Below are 17,691 nucleotides of genomic sequence, written 5' to 3'. Positions count from 1 at the left end.
TTATGAAAGTAAATATACGCTCTGTGGGAAAATTATTGGATTTGACGTCTGTTCATTTTTTTGGTGGGGGGGGAGAGGGGGAAAAACTCAGAAAAATTCGGAATTGAATTAATAACGCCAGAGGGGGGAGAATCGTGGTTAGGAAAAATAACCGCCCCCCCCCCCTCTTGTTTAACAACACGGGTGTGTTGTCAACAACAGCGACAACGCATAGAGTGTGACGCTGGACAGATTGTGATGAATTGCATTGGCAATGTTCCACTTTAAACAAGTCGGTGTTTCGAGCCATTTCCGCGGTGAGATGTCTCGTGCACTTTTTTGACACGACCGCGGATGCTGTCCTGAAGACTGCGTTCAATTGTGTTTTTTTTAATTGAAGCGTCACTGCTGGGGGCGATTGTTGGTGTCCGTATTTACATATCTTTCTACGTATTGTTCAGAGATGCTTCATGGCGAAAACGATTGTTGTCGACGTAACGTCCAACACATTGGCACTTTGTACCTGTTATCTGCGTGTCCCTTGGGTAACATTCAAGCGTGCACGTCCCGATAAAGGACTCTGGGAATGTGTTGTGTTCATTGCTTGGTCGTTATGAATGTAATTTCTTTGGAGCTATACCCTGTGCCGGAGATGAAAATGTGTCTCGGATGAGAATTCATTCTGCATTATTGTTGTTTACTCTTAATGTATTGTTTCGCTCTCTTGTGAAGGAGACTCGGTTTGATAATTGGTTTTTTACCCTTATATCTGGCAATAAAACTTAAACCTTTTTTTTACAAGGAGTTATGTTTGCATAGACCACAATACCTGCAGTCGGAATGCAAACAAAAAACATAACTCGGATAATGTATGCACTGTCCTTGAAGTTGATTGGTCCACACCCGAGACAACTTTCCTTAGAGCCTAGTCTCACATGGTGTTGGACCAAAAAAAAAGTGTCAGTTTTGTTGCCTGAAAAAAGTGTAAAAAAACAATTATCATATTTTTCTACTGGCAAATGAGGTTCCAATGGTGAGACGTTTACATGAAGGATAAACATCTACATATCTAGATATCTAGCGAAAAGAAGAACGCTTTTAATCAGTAAATCAGTGCATACTGCCTGCCATGAAATGTGTGTCTTGGAGTCTACGTATGGGTTCTTGATGGGAGCCAACACAATTTGTGTTTATATAACGTCGGCATGCGACTGCATCTCACGATACTGTACACATAAACAGGGGCGATGTTTATCTTTCGATATAAAGAGGCAGTCATAAGCTAGAGGAAAGAGAGCCGTAAGCCTTGGTTTTAACAGGCGCAGGGAGCCTACAGCACGGATTACTGTGGTAAGGGAGTTTCTGGACTCCCATCCACAGAGCTTCCCGCTATAGTTATCTCATGGCTGTTTCCCGCACCTTGGATTAACACGGGTGGCTACGTACGGTGCGAAAGAAGTTCAACATGGTGAGATGTTAACTACCTCGCCTGGTATACAGGATGTCATGGATTCGATCCCGACCCTGACACCTGCTGTATATTTGGAGTTTGTGTGTCTCTCTCTCTCCATGGTCGCGTGGATTTTTCTCCGGGTCCTCCGTTTCCCCTCCGCAATTAGAATCAACGTGTGTTTAGAGTATATGGCTGCTATAAATTTCCACCTGATTAGCCACTTCGTTGAGCTATCATTTGTGCCCAGATCGCTTCTGAAATAGAGCTATAGAGCTGAGTCGGTCTTACCTGGTAAAAAAAGAAAATTATGATTTAGTTTTTAGTTTAAGTGGCGGTGAAGTCACCACGGCGCTTGTGCCAGGCTATGTGCCCTTTTAGGCATATGCATGTGTACACACGATTGTGAAAGGAAGAGAAATGTGCTCCGATGTCCCTCTGGGTATGTTGGCCGTGGCATCTAAGCCACTAAAACGCAGCGTTGCGATAACGAGGCTGCATTCAAGTTGATGCCGGCTTGGATTTCCCACACTGCACTGTGCTGGGTTTCTTATTTTTTGGCGTGAACCATGTAAACACGTCAAGATAACAGCAGGTTCGGAGTTTAAAGGCGCACTTTTTTATTTTTACATCTTAAAATAATGTTTTCTAAACTTGCGCTAAAAAAGAAAAACTTAGCCGCGATAGTTTCGGAAGACTGCTCGTTAGGCAAGCTGTCAATGTACAAGGCCCTCTCTTTGCAGCGCTCAGATTGTGAGAAAAAAAACATTATGCACACATTATAAACACATTGTCTTGCATTCTGCATCTCCAGATTTTAAAAAAATGAAATGTGTGTTTAGTCCACAGTCCGACTGACCTTGCAGACCCATACTTTAATCCCAGAAGCGCTTGGTTCAAGCGACCCGATTCTGAACAGCCTTTTTTCCATCTGAGTGAACTGATGCTATTGGTGAGTGCACTCCCTCTGAACGATGGGGCCATTTCAGCAGGTGAAAAAAATACTCGTGGCAAAAAAAAGAACATGAGTTTGGGTCTCATTGAGCAAACCCTGAACCTGCCGAGAAGACCCTGATGGACAATGTCAGTCCATACTTTTACTCACCAAATGCTCCAGGAATTTAAAAATCACAAAGTCCAATCAGTTGATACACTGAATAATAACACATTCATGAGGAGGGAGCTGGTAGGAACGTTGGGTTGCTCGGTCAATGGCCAGGGTCAACGGCGGCGTGGTGTATTCCGCAAATATGCCCGACTGTGAGGGCGGGCACAAGCCGGCGTGAGTAGATTAAACGTTGAGTTTTATAAGGGCACCACGGGGTGACCATCCCCTCCCCACCCAGCCCCACCCCTCCCACCCCCCCACCCAGCCCCACCCTCCCCACCCAGCCCCTCCTCACCCTCCCCTCCCCACCCAGCCCCTCCCTCCCCATCCAGCCCCTCCCTGCACAACGGACACTATAATCCCCTGTGGGCTGGTGTACCCAGGAGGTTCCTACCAGTATTAGATGTTTATGTCAGGATAAAAACCTGACGCACGTTTATATCATTATATAGTTTTACGGGGTCACAGGGGAGAGCTCCATAAGTAATTGTTTGTTAGTTTGTGTACCACAAACACGCACGCCTTTTTTCCCTACAGGTTGCTTAAAAGTATATTTGCGCTGTTTAAAATTCAGCCTACAAACTAGTGTGTCGCGACTCGCCCGAAATAAAGTCCCGCAGCATTACGAGGCTTTTTTTTTGCTTTTTTTTAAGTCGAAAATGATCGTCAATCGTGAGCTCTGCTGCAATCAGGTGATTCGCCACTCTGCGTGCCTTTTCAATTATCTTTTGATCGCTCTTGCGGTTCTAACAGCACCCACGTCGCCTTTAAGTGCAGAGTTGCCGGCCTGCCTCGGCTCAATTGCCCTACCACGAAATTCCCCCTCCCGTCCCTTAGGGTTTGAAACGGTGGCTTCCCAGGGGGCCACTGTGTTGCATGTGATGTTACAAAATTAATTAAAAAAAATGAGAATCGCCTGAGAATATTATGCTGAACTCTTCACCTCTGCAAGCCTGGTCGATGTTCAAAAGGACTATATTGCTCTCCGTTAGACAGCGTTGACACCAATTAGGTACATGACAACACAGTTGAAACCCAGAGATTATGGGGAGAACTTTAATGAGCTCTCTCTCTCTCTCATAAAGATTGACATGGAAGAATGCTTTGAATTTGTCACGATTCAGAATCGCAATTCTTTTTGATCGAACGTATACTGCTCCGTTTGAACATATTTATCCGTTTCTATAGTTCATATGCATTAGCATCATTGTAACAGTAAATTATTTGCATACAATTCACGTACATTATAATACATTCGTTTTGGCAGAACATCATATTGTGGCTACAAAAATGCCACTACATTTTACTTATAGTTCTTGGTGTGCATCGAGCGTATACGCATTAATTTTAATCGATTAATCGGTGCATCATTGCATGCTTTATATGCAGGAGGATTGTATATCAATGCATCAACATGCATTCCCCCCCCCCCCCCCAATTTCCATCCTGATTGTGCGATTCGCACCAAGAGCAGTCAGTGCAGCCCTTCATTTTTTGAGAAAGGCCGAAGGAAGTGGATATCACAGAACAACGTCTGAGACACCTTAAAACGACCTCTGGTCCACACACACAGAGCAGTGCAACCCCGTGTGAGAATGGCCCGCACAAGCAGGATTCACTGAGCTACTTCCGAACGATGTATTTCAGTGACCTCGTATCCACATTCCCCGCTATTGACTAGTGTTCGTCACGTCATATAATAGTTTTACTTCGCAGAGCTGGAGGTTAACCGGATTAAGTAGCGAACCACATTTGCATTTCATTGGTGACCTGGCTGACACAGTGAGCTCACCACTTGAGAATCCGGGTTTCATCATCACGGGCAGCTGCCTGGGTTCGAACCCAAGATCTCCACAGTACCTCCCCAGCGCATGCGGCCTCTGAGCCAGCCAGCCAGCCGGCAGGCAGCCAGCCAACATATTGTGTATGCAGGCCAGATAACACAGATGACCTCTCGCGCGCGTAAATTCACCCTTGTCAATTATGATCACGTGCAACTGCAATCACGATAATTGTAATATCGCGTCGTGTTTGCTTTGCTCGTAAATACAGAAACCCACGGCAGATAACACGATCAATCAAAAGCCCTGGAAAAGGCCAAACTGGGTGAAGAACTAAATATCTCATCCATGCCGTGTAACCGCAACGATGGGATTATAATTTAGTGGCATTTTTATAAAAATGAAGTATCATGTACTGCCAACGTGTTGCTCTAAATCTGTCACTCAGGGGTGTATTTCTGCACCTAGTACTTCACATTTTTTTTGTCTCTTCCTCACCTTAAATGACTTGTCCTTTTGGGGACCCCCTGCTGCGTCCACCCCCACCCCTCCTCTACTATTTAGGAGGCATGTGGAGTTGTACAAAGCGCCTATTGTACGCGCGCGCTTCAAAGATTAAAAAGGCAAAAAAAGACATCTTTTAGTCACGCTGAGAAGAACTGAACACTTTTACAAGTCTAGCGGGGGTTTTTTTTATCTTGAAATAAAATAATCTCAGCAGTGTAACTTTGTCAAATTACGGGGCACTTCGCGATGCAATTCTAGTCTCTTCTTGCGCACGATGGCAGCAATGTGTGTGTTCAGAAGCTAAACGCCAATGCCGAGGTCTGCTCACCACGAGAGGGCTTCAGGAGAGAGTTCATGTAGTTCTTCTATTCAATTCCTCCGTTGCAATGGATTTGAAATGTATTGTTACGTTCGATAAATGTGCATCACACCATATGTGTGAGAATAGATCACTTACAACGTTTGCAATTAATATGGTAATGTTACATTTTGGCTATTGGCGCAAACAAAATTGTCATCGTGATCATCATCAGCCATGGTCAATCCACTGCTGAATGTAGGCCCCCAAAAGCCACCGCCACCTCTCACAATCGCTCGATGTAACAATCCACCGTTGCACGAGCTGATCTCATCGCTCCATCTCCTCTCGGAACGCGTCCGAACGGACACTCAGAACTGTAAAATAATGTAGAGAGGAGCCGACACGAGATTGCAGGGGTCTCGTCCTTTATTCCTTTCCTTCCATTCACACCTGTCGCCAGCCGTCCCAAATCCCGTTCCCGCCAAAGGCCCCCCTTTCCCGCCCGTTCTCCCCTTATATCACCTCGATCACCCCTCCCCCTAACCCATCTATTGGTGGGAATCCTTCCCCTGACACCCCTACATCACCCCCCCCCCCCGGAGAAAAAATAACCGTCCTCGGTTCTGCCTCCCCCATGGACCATTTAAGTCTCCCCATGCCTCCCACCACTGACAGTGACGACAGCCCTTACCCCCCCCCACAACCCTACAATGCAATATAACACAACAAATCAATTGCGCGGCCTGCCCAGGTCTCCAGCCAGCATCCCGTAACAGCCCGGACATCCACAGGCAGCAGATGACCGTGGCGGCCCCCTCCTTCGAAGGCCCTCTCGTCGCGGTCCCTGGTTCGGTGGTGCCGGTGTCGCCTTGCCTGGCGCCGCTGTCTCTCCGGCCCCCGCTCGTGCCGCCGCTCCGTCAGGCCTCACATGGGGTGCTGTAGGTGACAAGGGAACACAGGGCACCGAACCCCCTGCCGGTCGGCGCGTGGTGGTCGGCGACCTTGGCCTGGGTAGGGATGATGATGATGTTGGCAGTGATGTTGGTGGTGATGTTGGTGAAGATGACGGTGGAGAGATGTATGGCTTAAGGCGGGTGGGGTGTACAAACCATCGTCGCTTACCCAGTTGGACCTGGACGCACTGCGGTCGGAGTGCTTTGATGACCTCGACCGGCCCTTTCCAGGGTCGGTGCAGCTTTGGTGAGAGGCCAACCGGCACCTGAGGACAGTGTAGCCATGCCTGGTCCCCAACTTTAAAGGGCTTGGCTGTCACTGTCCTCTCCCGTATCCGTACATTACTCTCTTGGCTCGCGGCCGATGCGGCCTCGGCTGCTTGGCGGGCCTCTCTCAAATAAATGAGGGAGGTCTTTAGTGCCTTCGGCCATGCGTCGGCTCTTGCCGGAATGTCCGTCAGCTGCACCTCAATAGGCGGAACGGGATCCCGTCCGTACATCAGGAAAAACGGCGAGAACCCCGTCGCCGCGTGTGGGGCCACCCTGTACGCCGCTAAGACCGATGGAATGTGGAGGTCCCAGTCGGAATGGTTTTCGTCCACCACTTGGGACAGCATGGCCGCTATGGTGCGGTTAAGCCGCTCTACCATCCCATCGGTCTGGGGATGATATGGAGATGTTCGGACCTTTTTAGTGCCCAGGATAGAGCAGACGTCCTTCAATAGCTGTGAGGAGAAATTCCTGCCCTGATCCGTGAGCAACCGCTCCGGTGCCCCCTTATCAAGGACATAGCCTCCCACGAAGGCATCGGCGATGGTCTGTGCCGTTTGGTCCGGGAGGGCCCACGCCATCGGCCACCTCGTGCAGTACTCGACTCCGACCAACAGGTATTTATTTCCCCGTGGCGTGACCGGCAGCGGTCCCAAGATGTCCAACGCAACCAATTCGTTGACCCTGGTCACCGTGATGGGCTGTAGGGGCGCCCGGCTTACCCGGGGTGGCGGCTTTCGCCGCGCACATTCGACGCAGGTAGCGACCCATCGATGCACGTCAGCGGTCATACCTGGCCAAAAGTACCGACCCTGTAATGTGTGCAGTGTCTTCCGCCCTGCCAGGTGCAGCAGCTGGCGGCCGTGTACGTCCATAACCAATTGTTGACGCAGCGACTCCGGAACTACCAGGCATCGCCGGCGCCCTGTCGGGTCCCATCGCATGAGGAGATCCTCCCATACGATGTACTCCTCCCCCCCTGCCTCTGCTGAGGCGCGTAGTGTTCGCAGTGGGGCTTCCTCCAGCTGTAGCCGTCTCCAATCGTCCAAGGTCAGCCCCAGGTCGTGGTCGGTCAGCTGGACCTCACCCTGTGCGCCCTCCGCCGTGCGTACAGGAGCGATGACCGTCCCCTCCGGCCTCGCCTCCTTGCAGCGTGCCCCGCCTGTGGTGCATGCACAAGGGCCCTGGGGCACCAGTCGGGACAATGCGTCTGCGTTGGCATGTCTGGTCCCTTTGCGATGCACTACTTGGTACCTGTACTCCTGCAGGCGTTCTATCCATCTGGCCAGCTGGCCCGAAGGCTGGTCGATGCGGAGCGAATACTGCAAGGCCGCGTGGTCAGTGCGGACCGTAAATTTGCGACCATACAGGTAGGGTCGGAATTGCTGCACAAAGTGAACGACTGCCAGGAGTTCCCTACGTGTGACGCAGTAGCGCTGCTCCGCTGATGAAAGCACGCGACTACCATAGGCGATAACCACCTCCCGACCCTGCTGGACTTGCGACAAAACACTGCCGATGCCCACATCGCTGGCGTCCGTGTCCAGGATAAAGGGGAGGCCAAAATCCGGAAAGGCCAATGGTGGTGCATCTGTCAGACGTGAGCGCAGCTGCTGGAATGCCTCTTCCTCCAGAGGGCCCCAATAAAACCTCTGGTTCTTCGCCGTCAACACGTGCAAGGGCTTGGCAATGGTTGCGAAGTTGGGCACAAACCGGCGGTAGTAAGAAACGAAACCCACAAACCGGCGTACCTCCGGAACCGTTGTGGGAACAGCCCAGGCCCTCACGCAGGCCGTCTTTTCCGGGTCTGTAGCCACTCCCGACTCACTGACGACGTGGCCCAAGTAGCGTACCGACGACTGCATAAGGTGGCACTTCGACGGCTTGAGCTTCAAGTTCGCGTTCCGGAACCGCAGGAACACCTGACGCAATCGGTCAATGTGTTCCTCGAATGATCGGCTGAAAACAATGACGTCGTCCAGGTAGATGAGGCACGTTTCCCATTGGAGGCCTGCCAAGGCCAACTCCATTATGCGTTGGAACGTTGCCGGCGCCGTCTGGAGGCCCATAGGCAGGCAGTTGAACTCGAACAGGCCCTGTGGTGTCCGGAATGCTGTTTTAGGCCGGGAGTCCGCGTCTAGTGGGACCTGCCAGAACCCGGACAACAAATCCAGCGTACTGAAAAATTTTGCTCCCGCCAGTGCATCCAATGAGTCGTCGATACGTGGTAGGGGATATGCGTCGGCCAGCGTGACGGCATTGAGGCGTCGGAAGTCCACACAGAATCTCAGTGACCCATCTGACTTCTTGACTAGGACCACCGGTGCCCCCCAGGGACTCGAGGATGGAGAAATTATGTCGGCCCGCAGCATCTCCTGCACCGCTTGTTGAATGTGCCCTTTTTCCATTGGGCTCATTCTATATGTGTTTTGGCGCAGGGGTGCGGCATCTCCCGTGTTGATGTGGTGCTGTGACAGATTTGTGCGCCCTAGGTCGAACGGTCCCCGGCTGAACACGTCCGAGAACTCCTGCAATAACGAGTGCAGCTGCTGTTTCTGGTCGGGCGGCAATCCCGGCTCAGGCCCCGCCAGCTGGTCCATCCACGATTTGGCCCCTCTGTCCTCGGACTGGCCGATGCTGCCTACAAGCTCGGGCTCTGTCCCTGGGGCTCCTAGTGACAAGGGACTAACGTGGGCCAGAACTGTTCCCTCCTGCACCGTCGCTGTTCTATCGGAGGTGTTCAGCACCTGAATGAACAGATGCTGGTTCCTCTGTACAATAGTTTCGGCCCCCACCAGCGCATGACGATCCATGGCCGCTGACGCCGGAGACACCAGGATGGGTGAGTCTGGTCGGGCTGTCACGAGGGGGGACCGATATTGCAGCGGAACCAGCATCTGGGCTGCCGGGGGAATGGAGACAGACTTACTGACCAGAGCCTGCACGTAGGGTACACCCCGGCTGGCCCCCTCCGCCTTTAGGAAATGGAGATGCGTTCCCTGGACTTCCACCCGCCCATTGGCCAGATCGATTTTCATTGGCATCCGCCTCAGAAAGTCCGTCCCCAACAGGCAGGGTACGGGCAACGTTGCGGAGACAAGGATGGGTCCTGCTACCGAAAGCTGCCCAATCTGTATCGGGGCTTCAACCTGGCCCAGGAAGCCCATGCTGCCTCCATTTGCTGCAATGAACGTTGTCTTGACGGGGACTAAAGGTCGGATTTTATCCGGCAGCATCTCATGCATGGTGCTCGAGATGATCGTGGCTGATGCCCCCGTATCGACCAAGATACGTGCCGACACTCCCGCGATTTCACCGACCAGGACCGAGGTTCCTGACGTGGCCGCTACCACCCGCCTTGCCAGCTTCCTCCATTGTGTGGCTGAGTCCGGCCACTGACCAGGCGGCGTCTCGTTATCCTGTGGTGCATGGTGAAATGATGGGGGATGGGTGTGGATGGACTGAAGATGGGGTTCCTCCCTTTGGAGTGCGTCCCAGCAGGGTGAACGCGCCCTTGTTACATAGTGTGGGCTTACCCCTGGGTTGCGGGCTGGGCTCTCTATGTAGTGCAAATTGCCCCCCCTAGGTGACGTAGGATGGGCCCCCCTTGTGGTGTGGGGGGGCCCCCCCATTGCAGGGGGCGGTGGGGACTGGGGGGTGGGCCTTCCCGTGAGCCCCTCTCTTTCCTTTGTCACGGGGGCGTGGTCCCCCTGGTTCCGTCTCGCTCTGTCGCAAAGCGGTGGTGAGGCGGGTCGTGGAATTGCTCCAGGGCGCAATGTCAATCGTGTGGGCTGCCTCCGCCCCCGGGCCGTTGCCCCTGGCAACTCGCCGGCGTTGCAGGTAACTGGTGACGTCACGCCCGCCGGTGACGTCACGCCCGCCCGCGAACCCACGCCCGCCCGCGAAACCACGCCCACCCGCGACGTCACGCCCGCCCGCGAAACCCCGCCCGCCCGCGAAACCACGCCCACCCGCGACGTCACGCCCGCCCGCGAACCCACGCCCGCCCGCGAAACCCCGCCCGCGCGCGACGTCACGCCCGGCATCGACGTCGCTGCCGGCCGCGACGTCACTTCCGCCCGCGACGTCACCTCCGCCCGCGACGTCACCTCCGTCCGCGACGTCCCTCCCGGCGTCGGCGCGACTCCCGGCGCGGTCCCCGGCCTCGGCGCGATCCCCGACGCGGTCCCTGGCCCCGGCGCGATTCCAGGCGCGGTCCACGGCCCCGGCGCAATTCCCGGCGCGATCCGCGACACCACTTCCGACCGCGACGTCACTTCCGGACGCAACGTCACGTCCGTTCGCGACGCCACTCCGGGTCGCGATGCGACCACAGGCCCCGGCGCTATCCCCTTCCCCCGACCAGAACAGCGGGGACCGGGAAACGACACCACCGGCGCCCATCCCGAGGAGACTCCCGGTGAGTTCGCGGCGTCGGAAGTGTAATTACCCGGCCCGCCCGAGAGGCCGGGTGGGACGGCGTCACTCGCCTGGCTCCTGTCGGCGTTCGGCCCCGGCAGGTTCCAGGTGACGTTGGCGGCCTCCGGCTCCGTGCGGCACCCCCTCGCCACATGCCCCTCGCGACCACAACGGTGGCAGACCCACGGGGCGTTGCGTCGGGGGGGCTCGGCGCGATGTTGTAGAGGCGGCTGCCAGCGACGCGGCGGTTGGTCCCTCTGCTCCGCCAGTCCCCGGATCGCCGCGTACACCTCCCGCAGCGATGGCTCCGTCTCAGACGTCGGCGGTCCGTCCCCAGATGCCCCACCGGCAGCCTGTGGTGACGGTGCAGGTTCGGCGGTTAGTGTCGCTGGACCAAGTAGCGCCGCGGCAACGGCTGGGCTGTTCCCCCCCGCCGCGCCAGCCACCGGGCCCACGGGTGGCGCCCGGCCCATGACCTGCTCGTGGGCTTGGATGGTCCGGGCAGCCCACAGCGAGGTGCGTTCTTCCGGCGTCACTACGGGCATTACAACGCCGGCGCGGCAAGCGTAGGCGATGAGGTGCTCGACCACGAGGTCCTCGAGCGCTTCTTCAGCCAGGCGAGGGAAAGCTCTCCTCGCCAACACGAGCAGCGCCCCCCTGTAGGCTAAAGGGGATTCTTTAGCCCCTCGCTGGCGATCCTGGAACCGTTTAAAGGCTCCTTCCGCCGGGCAATAGATCTCCCCCAAAGCCTCGTAGGCCGCCTGTAGCGTGGACTTGCTGTGCGAGGGAAGGGAGGTGTAAGAGGAGAGTGCTTCTTTGCCCAGAACAGATGGCAGCGCTCGTAGGGCCTCTTCGTCTGTCCACTCGAGAGCGTGGAAGGCAGCCTCGAATCGGCGGACAAACTCCTCCCAATCTTCTTCCTCAGCCACAAACTTGTCGACGGGCCCCAGCCGACGCGGCCGTCCGGCCACCTGCTCTCCGTGTTGGGTGTTTAGCCCTGGGGGTTTTGGCGGGAGCGGCGGCGGCTGGCGTGACGAGGTTGGTTGCGGCTCCTGCCCGGCCGGCTGGTCGGCGTCCGGTTCCCGTGGCCTCTCCTCCCGTAGTACGCGTGGGGGTGGGGGTCCCGGTGCCGGCGGGCCCCCCATAGGGAGCCTCTGCAAGAGCTCCTGGAGCGCCCTCTCCACGCGGGCCATGCGGTCCTCCATGCGATCCTCCAGGCGATCCGGGCCCCCTTCTGCTGCTTCTGACAGCAGGCCCCCTTGTTGCCCAGGATGTGAAGGATCCCCGGCCCCTGCTTCCTCCTCCCTCGGCTCCCTCCCGCGAGGATTCTTCTTTGTAGCCATTAGGATCCCACCGCTGCCACCAAATGTAGAGAGGAGCCGACACGAGATTGCAGGGGTCTCGTCCTTTATTCCTTTCCTTCCATTCACACCTGTCGCCAGCCGTCCCAAATCCCGTTCCCGCCAAAGGCCCCCCTTTCCCGCCCGTTCTCCCCTTATATCACCTCGATCACCCCTCCCCCTAACCCATCTATTGGTGGGAATCCTTCCCCTGACACCCCTACAATAACATCGTAACACGAACATAATAGTCGTATTATTTTCAATTGTATGCGTTGTATATAATTGGCCCGCTTGACCCCACTAACGGTAGCTTACAATTCCCGGCGACGATTTCTTGCTGCGTAAGTGATCTTGCTCGTTCCTCCTTGCACCCCCCCCCCCCCCCATTAACGCCGGTCGCTCTGCACCCCCTTCGCCCCCGTATACCAAAACCCCCCTGCCCTCCGTCCACCACACGGCCTCTCCCCTACCCTGCTGCACGACGGACAGATCGTTCAAGCCGGACTTCGTGCTGGTCCGGCAGCCGGCGCGCGGCACGGGCGACGATTTCCGGACGCTGCTCGTGGGCCTGGAGTACGGCGACGTTCCGGCCGTCAACCCGCTCTCCTCCGTGCACGCCTTCTGCGACAAGCCGTGGGTGGTGGGTCGCAAAGTTTCCTCCGCGGCAATATTCATTTTTTTTACACACGCACCCGATCTGTTTTTATTCACGCTTTGCTTGGTTTTAAATACGCCACTTGTGTTTTTTTGGTCGGAGCGTCGGAGCAGCGAGTTCAACTCCCGGCCACGGCTAACATCGGTGGCGAATGATATCTCGACCGGCCGTGGCACCACCACCCCACTCCCCCCAACACTACCCCCCCCCCCCTTCAGCGACCCGCACAGACGAACGTGTTGAAGCGTGCTCAAACAACCCCCATTACCGACACGGCGTGGGGAGGCCCCCATCCGGCATCACCGCAAGGGGATGGCTGCTGGTGGTTGTCATTCAGTGCCGTCTCTGGGCTGGTACAGTTGAGTCAGAAGAACGTGACTTCAAATCCCAGTCGGGGGTTGACCCACGCATTCATCTCTCTGTGGTTGACAAAAAGGAGTTACCGCTTTGCGTGAAAGTCAATCGTAGTTGCCCTTTGGATAAACCTCTCTGTTATAGGAATGTGGAATTTTCACCACTGGCTCATGGCTCTAAACAAGAGATGAACACCACTCCAGCTTAGACTTTTCTTGTACTTATCTTCCTGAGCCCCAGGACTCTTTTCAGGATGACCCGTCACTCTGCAAGGCACCCTTCTAAGGCCACTTCCTTTTGAAACGTTAACTCTGCAATAATCACTCGCGTTGAAACATGTCAGCAGCTCGCATGATCCATCTACGGTGCCAACCCTTTGTTAGCGGGAGCCTCAAATCCCCGTGACGACAAACCTTTCAAAAACACATCAACTCCCGGTGCTTCAAACCATCCCCCATTTTCATATTCTTGGGTTTTTTGGTAAAGTCACGTAGGTAAAAATTTTGTATTTAAATTAATAAAAGTAAAATAAAAAATAAAATAAAAATCACGACGTTTCGGAGGCAACACAAGCTCCGTCTTCAGGTGGAACCGTCACAGCACGCTCGCTGTATCAAGTAAATGAGAAATTCCAAGAGATCCGACCCCGTATATATACTGGTTGAGGGGGGAGGAGCCAGGGCAGGCCCCTGGATAGGAGTTTTTTATTATTACCTGTGCCCACTGAAGCCGCTGCCAGTGGGGGGGTGGGTCGGGGAGACTGGAAACTGCTGGGGGAAATAATACAAATGATCACGATTCCTGCAGTCTGACCTGCGTCATTGAGGAGGCCCGCGTAAGACCATCCACTGCAGTGGCAAGCATTAGTATTGAGAATTAAATTACACAGACAGGGACCCCAAGGCCATGAGCGTGGTCGGCCCCGCCATGCGTGTCCATTCTATTTGGGGAGTGAACATGTGGGGTAATTTGCTGCATGTTATGCCCACTGTGGCTGTCGAAATAAGACATGTATCAACAGCTCTTGGTCAATCCACTGCTGGATGAAGGCCTTCCCATACTGTTATGGTGGTTTTTGACCATAATTTGCCAGGCTGGTCTGCCCGGGTTAGTGAAGAGTGGAGGGGATGATAACCGCAATCCCTATCACAAAAATTTTAATCGGTTTAATATAACTGCTGAAAGTCACTGGGATTTATTGTCTCTTTTGAAAGAAATCCAAGTTATTTTAATTAAAGTAAAATTAATGTTTGTACAATAGTAAACAGTTGGCAGCCACTGGTGGACAAAGGCCAACCTCACGCCGTATCAGTCATGGGCGTTGTTTGCCCATACCTCCAACACGCCCATCACTGTGAGGGTTGAATGGGTTGGCAAGCCCGTCAGGACTCGTTCAGATATCACTCGCCACTAAGGTTGGTCGGGTTCAAACCGCAGGACACTAACCACTGTGCCACCACTCCACCCGATTTTTGTTATATATATAAAATGACAAATTTTCTTCACGTGTTCAAGACGGGCCTACTTGTGATGGATGGAACATTTCATATTGGGCCATTTTTTCGCCTTGTTTTTCCAAAATGTATTCCAATGATGCTATTGGCATAATGCCATGTGACAAGAAATCCAGGAGGAAACATCTCACAGATAAGTGCATGCCACGTTTGTTACAGGATGGCCCACATAGCCAAACATTCAAAATCCCTTCTAGTGCCCTTGAGATCCCTTAAAATGACATTTTTATTCATACACTCGAGGCCACACATTCCCACATATCTGCCTACGGAGAACCACTCATCACGTGACAGTCAAACCGGTACTTTTATTTCTCAGAGCTGAAATATCGTCAAATGAAATGAAAAACAACTAATTCAACGTGAAGTTTTACCCACAAATTATCTCCACTTGAAAACCCATTTACTCATGACTGGCTAAAATCTAGATTCGAACCAAGGATCGAAGCGGTTGCTTGCTCAGTCGTTCAGCAGATGACTTGTCAGAATTTCAGAATTAATTCTATCATGTCTGCTTCTGTGGTCCATATTCTTAACACACTGCGTTGTGCTGCTCTGCGACATTTCCAAATGGACACTTAATCTCATGACATGCCGATAGGATAATTGGAACTCGATTGCAGAAAAGACAAGTGTTTTTTTTACGATGATGTTGTTGATGGTAATGATGATTAATTTATCCGGTCCCATACAGTACTTGGGGCTCCACATTGGGCACACATCTGACCAACAAATGAGGCAGCTACTGGGGGAATGCTGATCGCCACAGTGCGTCACCGTCGCCATTTGCACACTCACAATGGGGCCCTGGGTCATCAATCCTCGTGCTTTCGGAAACAACAACGGGAGGTGTGTTCGGTCAGCACACTGGGCACACTCCCAAAGACATTTGGGTGGATTCGGTAAACTTAATCGTGGCCTCGGTATATTTTATATTTAATCAAAATGCATTCGTTGATTTATTTGGCTGATATTATTACGCAGAGAATGCTTCTGAAGGGGTTTTTTTATCAACGAGAATAATGAAAATTTCCCCATGCAAGGCTGGCCGTTTATTTGTTTGTTTATTAAGTTTGTTAAATGTATTTTCTCTTCGTATGTTGCGTTTTTTTTAATCATGAGCATTTCATTAAAGCTGTTTGGGGTTCATGAATGTTGTACATTCTACAATGTCTCACTTTAATACCTTTCAAATCACAGAAACATTTGCTCATCAAATATTAAAATACCTTATCTATGAGTAAATGCCTTTAGGTAGCAATCCTATGTCTTAGAAAGTGCACTATGGTAGACTTTACTGATCTTTATGAGCAATAATTGGGGTATGGATTTGCAGTGCATTTGTATCTACATTTTTCGTATTAATTATATATTGCACTGTCTGGAATTTTAATATATATATCGTCTTCACATCAACATACATAACGCATGGAAGGAGATGATTGCACTGGTTTGACGTGTGCGTTGGAGATGTACACTCACTCGCTCGCAGGCCCTGAGTTTGTTTCACTAGAATGGGCCATTAATTGACGATTCAGATGGTGTGCAAGTGCCGGGCACACGGGGTAGGGCTTCGTCGCTACTTATACAGAGCCTCCTCTTATTTTTCCAGCTCTGCTCTCGCTCGGAACAAAAGTGAAAATACCTCCTGTCGACCGACACCCATTCCCTTCTCCCCCCACCCCTGCTACTACCCCCCCCCCCGATCCCTCAAGTTTCCCGGCCACAACGCACACTGCCTCCCCCCACCCACCCGCTCCCACTCATTGGACCCCCCTCCATCACAACCTCCCCTTTCGCTCTCTCACAGCCTGCTTTTTTTGTCTGTTCAGCTCTCTTGTCTCTCTCTCTCTCTCCTCCAGTTCTCGCAGCTGATCAGAATACGCAAGAACCTAGGGAGCAAAAGGTTCCCATTGATCGAGCAGTCCTTCTTTGCCGACCACCGTGAGATGGTAAGTCTACACCCCAGTGGGGGGGGCGGGTGGCAAGGGGGGGGGGTGGCCCACGGTGGGGGTGGGTGGCAAGGGGGGGGGCCCTAAACAGAAATAATTTTTGGAGCCCTGCCATTCAATTTATAAACCCCTTAGTGGGATGAAAAATATATAAAGGCCCAGATGAACCCTAGTGTGAGATAAGGGAAGATAATGTAGGCAAAATGGGATAGATTTAGATTTGTTTAATGTTACAGTAATTATCTTGATTCTTATTTAAGATTTTGATTTCAGCCGATGTTTGATGCACCCCCTCTATATTTCATGGACAAATAACAAAGACACAACACATCCGTAAATAACACTGCTCTGAAACACACACACACACAGTATATAATCAGCAACTTTGTAGCAGGCAGAAATGTTTTTTGGTCCATGAAACCTGGGGCCCCTCTTTTGAGCTGATGCTTGATTTGCTTGGGCCTAGCGCAGCCACCGTGTCCCCTGGGATCAAAAGGGGCGCAACCACAATTACGCAGCGGTGCTGCGGCTCGCCTCGTTGTCATCTGCAGGGAAATGTTTACGTATTGGTAAATGTTGGCAAGACCGAGTGCGTTTCTGTCCAGGGCTCACGATCCGCACTCGTCCACTCCACGTGGGTTACTTTGTATCATGTTCTCTCTCCCTTTCCCCCGTGTGTTGTATTTCGTCGATCTGTGAGCAGCTTCCAACAGAAGGCGGGGGGGGGGTAAAAAAACAAAGCGACCGGGCTTCCGCTCACGATATCCAGAACTTTTAATTCAAAGTAAAAAGATCAAACAAAAATGTACTCATCTCGATTGGTGTTCCTCGGCCAGGAGTGGAATTTCCACATTCTTGCCAGCGGCAGGTCTGTCCACTGGACAAACCAATTGTGATGACCTACCAAGTTGTAGTGACACTCACTTGAGCAACCACAGAGGTTTAAAGCTTTCGTGACTGCAGGGATTCATCTTCTTGGTTCTTTCGGTAAAGTCACGTAGAAGGGAAATAATAAAATAAAATAAATTAAACATAATACAATTTATTTTTCAATAATTACTTTATTATGTTTTATTTTTATTTTTTTATTATTTCCCTTCTACGT

General features: G+C 52.5%; 2 protein-coding genes across 3 annotated transcripts in view; one reads left to right on the top strand and one right to left on the bottom strand.

Annotated features, from left to right (window-relative positions):
- Positions 1-17,691, top strand: part of LOC144943707 (synapsin-3-like) — a 157,737-nt gene that overhangs the window by 51,815 nt on the left and 88,231 nt on the right. For both annotated transcript variants that reach the window (XM_078871470.1, XM_078871469.1), the window contains exons 4-5: positions 12,601-12,751; positions 16,497-16,586. In XM_078871470.1, coding sequence (XP_078727596.1) covers positions 12,601-12,751; positions 16,497-16,586 — 241 coding nt within the window. The remainder of the gene's footprint in view (positions 1-12,600; positions 12,752-16,496; positions 16,587-17,691) is intronic.
- LOC144943706 (uncharacterized) lies at positions 5,737-12,225 on the bottom strand. Its single transcript, XM_078871468.1, has 2 exons — positions 10,840-12,225; positions 5,737-6,062 (listed from the first exon to the last, which is right to left on the bottom strand). The coding sequence occupies exons 1-2, from the start codon at positions 12,109-12,111 to the stop codon at positions 6,051-6,053; spliced, it is 1,284 nt and encodes a 427-aa protein (XP_078727594.1). The 5' UTR covers positions 12,112-12,225; the 3' UTR covers positions 5,737-6,050.

This window comes from Lampetra fluviatilis, chromosome 32 (genome assembly GCF_964198595.1).
Source record: "Lampetra fluviatilis chromosome 32, kcLamFluv1.1, whole genome shotgun sequence".
NCBI classification, from domain to species: Eukaryota; Metazoa; Chordata; class Hyperoartia; order Petromyzontiformes; family Petromyzontidae; genus Lampetra; species Lampetra fluviatilis.
This window is presented reverse-complemented; position numbering and strand designations above follow the sequence as displayed.